Here is a 6984-nt window from a genome sequence, read left to right on the forward strand (position 1 = left end):
TGAATATGAAAGTTAAAAGTTTATTCTCAGCAACAGATGCTGTTCGCTAGACTGTAACTTAAGGTGGGGGTATACGTGAATTTGAATGGAATTTTAAGAGGTTTAAAGAAGGGATAAAAGAAAGAAATTATTTTTGGAAAACCAACAGACAGTTGCCCCAACCCAAGAGCACACCAGGTTGGTAGGGGACTGTTTGGGTGTCCATATATCAATTTTTAACTTCAAATTCTAATTTTTAAACTACATCAAATCTTAACTATTTCTTATTTCTCCAAATTTTACTACTCTTGGTTTTTGCATTGCTTGAAACGCGAACGAGATCAGTTCCATTGAATCATTTTTAAGCGGCGTGAAAACGGCTTTCAGGTGTACCCCCGCCTTAAGCTAGTTTACTGCGACAATACATCTCTCAGCCTGCCGGTCCACATATGTGATGTTTAATTACTATTCTCTTTCAAAATCTTTCCTTTTCAGTCTACGAAATGAATTGTACGTGTTTTTCTATGGGTGTCTGGTGTCTGGGCGCTTATTGATTGCATGTAGCTCGCTTTCAAGATAGGTGGCTTGTTATATTTAAAATACAGGAAAGGAGCGCCTATCAAAATGTTTCTAATATGAAGCTCTACGAAGTAAAATTGCACAGCAGAATCGATACTCAACAACAACGAAAATCCAGTTTTACCGTAATAAGTAAAAACAAAACAATACTGCGAAAAAAGGAAGCTTCTAAACCTTCGATCAGCAAGCATTAGTCCCAAGTCATAAAAAGAAACTGCTGGCGAAACTGGAGTTTTGAAAAGTTATAGCGCGCGGACAAGGGTGTATAGAAGTGTTAGGTCCCAACTACCACTGCATGAAATTATCCATATACGGTCCCTTTCTCAGGCATTGTACACAGTCAGTCTACAAAGTCGTATACGGAAAATAGAAGGGCATGATACATAAAGTCGGTATAAGGAACAGTGTAAGTTAGGGTATGCCAAGAAAATATCACGATGTCATATGTTTCTTTTAGGATCCGTATACACAAGTATAATAAGAAATCAAGCGTATACCGTTGTGCATTCACGACAAAGTCGTTCGATCGTTATAGATCGATGTCCTTATACGCCATTATATACGTTATGTATATAGACTTATTGCACCACCTTAAATTTGTTTAATATCATGTAGTGCATACATAAGTGATGAATTCATCGTGAATCTTCACCTTTAATCTTTAATGGATACCATCTGTGTGGCTTTATTTTCTAGCAGAAAAAGGCTGGACGATAAATTCAGTCGATAAATTCGCCTGCTAATTCACTCGCAGTAGTGGCTTCTCGTGCGATCTTAAAATCCAACAGTGAATCAGGACTCGATCGTTTCTGAAAAGATCCTTTTCACTTTATTCAGCGAGTTACACCGCTTTCTCTTTACTGAAAAAAAAAAACTCTTTCGTATGCCGTGTAACCGCTATCAGTTCAGTTATAGCACAATCAAAACATAAGAGCTAACGGGCCAGGAGTTTGCTCGCCAAATCCTGTGTTTGAGGCTAAAAGCTTAAAGTCCTGTTCCTCTCCGCAAGCTATGATAAAATGAACAACGTTAACAGTTCGATAATTTCTTGCTTTGTTTCCAGCTGTGCTTTCACTGAATACGTCCCAGGCTCTTAGCATCCTGGAAATGTCGTCTGAACAACGTGGAGTATACATCCGGGTCATCTCCTCGGGGACCGGGCTCCAACACGTTCTGACGTAATAATTTCGGGACATTTCCCGCTGGTTTATAAAGAGCCACCACGTACATGGGTCCCGCTTGGCTTATCGGGTCTTTAGCGCATCCTATCCCGACCTCTTTTGTGTTTTTCCATATCACCTTCGATTTAAAATAAAGAACGTATGTCAGTTCATAACAGTACCAAAAACAAGAACCTTGCCGTTGTGCTATATAAGTATTTTAAGTTAGTTATCAGGGTCCATTGGAAATAGAGCTTAGAACTGAATGTCCGTGCTCCAAGGGAACAAAAGTCCCGTCGTGTTACGCTGTTGTTTTACTGAACGCAGTCGGTACAGAATTGCAGAAACGTACCAACAAGTTGTCCTAACCTGAGTGAAGGTATCAGTGTCCGCGTTCAGTCTCGGATCGGAGTAGCTGTAGTTTCTTGCTTGGCTGTACCATAAGTTTGTTGCTATTTCCCCTGCGTCACTACACGCCATAGAACCTGAAATGTATGGAAAATGGACGTTTTTGTTGGAAATTGAAAACACGCAATGACTGCTTGTTTGTCAAATGTAATGAAGTATTCGCTTTGGCATTCTCGTCCCCAATCTCGTACCCAGAGTCCTAACGTATCTTGCCACAGGGTCAGTCTCAAACATACCCTGAAGAAGAAAGGCCGTGCCTTTCGAAATATTGGAAATTTTCCTTTCCGACCGTGAAATCAGCCTTGCTCTTTTTTTAGATTATTTACTCTGGGACTGGAATTTTGTTTAAATTTTTTGATTGGCTGCCCGAGGGCTACCCTGTAACGGCTTCCAGTGTTTTACCGCAGAAATCCTACGGTAATGAAATTCCAGTTCCCCAGAGTCTCTCCTGACGCCCACACGCTGACCAAAAAGCCTGAGGACTCTGGGTACGAGATTGGTAAGTCAGACGTTTTCTCACCCTTGGCACATGTGTCACACATTATACGTTTTATTTCGCCTGATTGTTATCTTTATTTTGTTTAATTTTACTTAGATTCGCCAAATATTATTTCTTCTGTTAATATTTTCAGACGGCTAGAAAACATGCGTAACGTTTGCCTTTAGGCTGACAACGTGAAACAAACGAACGTGTTTGTGTAAGAAACATGGTCGTATGGTGAAACTGTAAACTGAAAAAAAAGGAAAAAAAAGAAAATGAAAAGAAAGTTAAAAGAGCAAAAGTTGTTTCACCACTTCCAGTTTTCGTACGGAGGTCTATTCATTGCTTTATTTATGCACTAGCCATTTACCATAGTATTTATCGGTACAAACCTGCCAGCTTAGCCAGGTTTTGGCCCAAGTTCAAAGCAGAATCCTTCCTCCCAGCGAGTGCAGATTGTGTTGCTAAACTCTGAGCAATCGAGCCTGCCTGGGCAGCCAGGCCTTCTGACCAGTTCAGTGCAGGAGAATGGTGCAGAGCGCGGTATTTGTTATGAGCCTGCAGTGCTTGAGGTGGTATATTTGCTGCTGCAGCGGGAGGACTTAATCCTGGTCAACATGAAAACGTTTAATATTTGTCACTGTAGTGATACAGACGGAACTTATATATTGGCTACTCCACGTGCTGTCAATTTGCTTGGGAGTTTTGTTACAACGTTCCTACCGTGAAAGGTACGGGTAGTTTGAACTTTTTCCAAAAATAACAACAACAAAACAAACAAACAAACAAACAAAAACAAAAATAAAACAATACGATCGGTCAATAACACAGGCTTACCATCCTCTGTTTAACTGGGTAGAGCGTCATAATTTATCGTTTCAATTAAATTTTTATGTAAATAGCGCTTTTGTATCGTCGAGAAAATGCGCCCTTCAGATTTGTAATTACTGTTACTTTTAATTGTGATTTTCCGAGTGAGTGAAATCCTGAGATCGAGAAGGACTGTTTAGGATGTCATTGTCTGCTGTACGCTTCGACAACCTGACCGCGGAAGTCATGACCATACTGACTGGCTGTGAAAACTTTTAAAAGGTGTCTAGAAATAGCGATATCGATAATCACATTGTTGAGCGCCCATTTACAAACAAAATATCAGCGTTCGACTGGGACTCTGCTAAATGCGTTACCTACACTAAAGGGCAAGGTTTTTCATTCTAAGTATTCTAACCAAGGACAAAACCACTGAACCGTTGACAACAACTACCTGCATCTTGCCAACGACTTACTGAAGACAACCAATGCACTGAACAAAACGACTTATTTCACGAACAATAGTTCGATGGACAGAGCGGCTTTCGATTGAGTTTCGAAAAGCCAAAAAAAACTACTCTGACTGATCACAACAGATGCAAACAGCGCAATGAACCAATCAGAAGCAAATACATGTAACCGGCGACAAGCGCGGGAAAATGCGTGCGAGCAAGTCACTATTGGCTTTGGTTTGGATTCCCATTGGTTGAGAAAATGGCACGAACTTCACCAACCAGTCATGTACCAGATTAAAGTAAACCAAAGAAATATGAAATTACTTTCGACACTCAATTGAAGACCGCTCTATTTGACTATTAAAATAGAATCACTTCTAGTCCAGCACCATGTTTTTAGAGGGTTTATCAAACGCAACTTGTTCCTTTGAATGTACAAGGAAACTTGAGCTCAGCAAAAGTGTCATAAGTAGCCCTTGAAAAACTTACCTGGAGCAGTTCTACTGAGTCCAGCATTACCAATAACTGCGAGAAGAAAATGAAGAGCAAAATAAACATACATTCTATTGATGAAAACGTTCTTTTGTCATGAATTTGCTTCGTTATTCCGTTTCTATTCACCTTATTTAAGTTCAGCGCTAAATAACTGAAATTACTCACCCATCAGAATAGCAAGGGCAATAGAGAGATTCATCAATTTTTTCCTTAACATCTCTTCGTCTTTATGTCTTGCCAAGGACAGCTATTAACAACACGCAAAAGCTCGGTTAAAATATATTGGTATACACCAAACCAATCGATAGTCAGTGGTAGATATTTACCTAGCTCGTCGGCTCGCCGCTTGGTAAATGTCCACCGCTATACACTTACGGTAACCTGCCGCTTATAAGCCCTGGGCTTACTATATAGTGTTGTAAAACCAAAACCAAAGTAATTTCTATGGCCAATCACAACAGACGTAATCAGCACAATAAGCCAATCAGTACTCGAAGTAAATACATGTAACCTGCGTCAAGCGCGGGAAAACGCGTGCGACCAAGCGCGATTGATTTTGGTCTTGTTGTTGATTGGTTGAGAAAGTGGCGCGAACTTTGCCAACCAATCATAGAATCTAGTAAAGCAAAACCAAAGCAAACGCTCTAACAGTAAAAAGTTACTGCTGTAAGTCTACTAATAAGGAGAATTAATTATTAGTAAGGCTTTAACACCAGATTATCGGCAAAATGTTAACAGCACAGGAGAGTACGTAAAAGAGTTCGAAGAACGCACATGCCGAGCGAACCCCGAATTAATCGTGTATCCCCTCAAAATGAACTGGAAAGAAGGGCTACATTCTTATTAACAAATATAGAGAAGCGGTCTCTGGTTGAAATGATCTGTAAAAGGATTATGAGCTTTCCCTAGCCTGTCTGCTACCTTCAATCGACGGATGAAACATGTTTGGTGAAAAGTGAACATAAACACACATCACTTTTATCCGTCGAAGGAACCAGACAGGCTACCCAGTACCGAAAGCTCATATAGACTGTATAATTAACAATTAGATTATGAGCTCGAGCTTTCTATCGCGTGATAGTTGATGAGGGCAAAGCCCGAATCAACTATCACGCATAGAAATCGAGAGCGAATAATCTACTTGTTTTAGTATAAATCTACCAGTCGTTCAAAACTAAACAAGTAAATTATCTATTTCCTCATCGCAGACACTTCGAAAACGTGAAGAAGCGGGCGCCATTTTGTTGAAAACCGCTACTCACTATCTATCACAGAATAGATAGCGAGAAGCGTAGCCAATCAGAGAACGGCATTCGTGATAGAACACTAGTAGATTTATACTAAGTATTATAAGTATTACCGTTATTGCTAGCATTACTTTAGCATTAGAATCAGAATCGTGTTTTTCTTAAGTTGTAACACGACACCCACGGAGCTATTACTTTAAATGCATCGTGTCTAAGTAAAAGTTATGATATGATACGGCATTGTATGGTACGCTTAAAAGCTATTGACCAACTTAGCTATAGGATGATTTCCCGGCGGCATTTTTATAATAACTAAACTAAAGCAAATAACTTTCTCGGTGCAAACCCGAGTTTGTGTTCTTAATCTTAGTTGAGCGCGATGATTAAATTCCAAAAACACTTCAAAGGCTAAATTTAGGATTAAACAAAGCAGTGACCCGAGACAAGTGCATTAGCTAAGTTCAGTTGAAACAATGAGAGTAATAAATCTTTACTTCACTAATTTTATTAATCTTGTCGGAGCGTCGGGAAACGCTTGTATTTCTCAGATTAAGGAAAAAAGATAAAAGAAATATTTCTTTTTCCTATTTATTACTTCTGACAAAAAAATACGACAGAAAAATTAACTTAAGGAAAAGTTCAAGGTAGTATTTAATAACCTTCGATGGGTAAACACAAAAACCCGTTAATGAATTCGGTCACCTGATGAGAGTTTGTCTTGCTTTTACGTAGATCTTTCAGTCCCAGGACACTCACTCCCGATTAAAATTGAAAATAAATTCAAAATATTATTTTACTAAACATCTGGCGACAAACAGAGCCAAAGGAAAGTACTGTTCAGTAGCTTCCAGTGGATTTGATTTTGTAATCAACTAATGCCAGCCGGGTTGAACCCACGGACTCAAATGGTGTAGCTACTGGGATTTATTTTACCTCTAGGAGTCTGAGTAAAATTTCGAAAAATTTACCTTACGACGGTTATTTTAAACCAGAAATTCGTTATCTTTTGCTTTTTAGTAAAGAAAGATTTTTCTCAGTCCTTATTTCAGGAAACGATCCGTTCAACTCTAAGCTAGTTGAAACCGAAAACGAGAAGCTTTAAAGCGGCAATAATCTGCCCAAGACTAAGAGAGTTAAAATTGGGAGCAGACATACCTCTATATAATTACGAAGTACGGAAACCACATTCTTCCAGAAGAATTTATGCCATTTTTGGCTGACCACAATGAAGTAAATCCTTTTCACAAATCGACGATTAGTTGATTATGGATGCAAAAATTAGATCATCAAATAATCATTGATAAGGGTGGACTGATTCTCAATACGATACGTCTACGATATTCGACGATATTTGCCATTTAATTTCGATC

General features: G+C 39.1%; 1 protein-coding gene across 1 annotated transcript; it reads right to left on the reverse strand.

Annotated features, from left to right (window-relative positions):
* Positions 1 to 549: 549 nt before the first annotated feature.
* On the reverse strand, positions 550 to 6877 carry LOC146487062 (Golgi-associated plant pathogenesis-related protein 1-like). The gene is made up of 6 exons (XM_085090180.1): positions 6770 to 6877; positions 4533 to 4614; positions 4362 to 4397; positions 3000 to 3215; positions 2088 to 2203; positions 550 to 1857 (listed from the first exon to the last, which is right to left on the reverse strand). The coding sequence occupies exons 2-6, from the start codon at positions 4582 to 4584 to the stop codon at positions 1630 to 1632; spliced, it is 648 nt and encodes a 215-aa protein (XP_084946306.1). The 5' UTR covers positions 4585 to 4614; positions 6770 to 6877; the 3' UTR covers positions 550 to 1629.
* Between the last annotated feature and the right edge of the window lie 107 nt (positions 6878 to 6984).

This window comes from Pavona decussata, unplaced genomic scaffold, assembly GCF_977016875.1.
Source record: "Pavona decussata unplaced genomic scaffold, jaPavDecu1.1 SCAFFOLD_19, whole genome shotgun sequence".
NCBI lineage: Eukaryota > Metazoa > Cnidaria > Anthozoa > Scleractinia > Agariciidae > Pavona > Pavona decussata.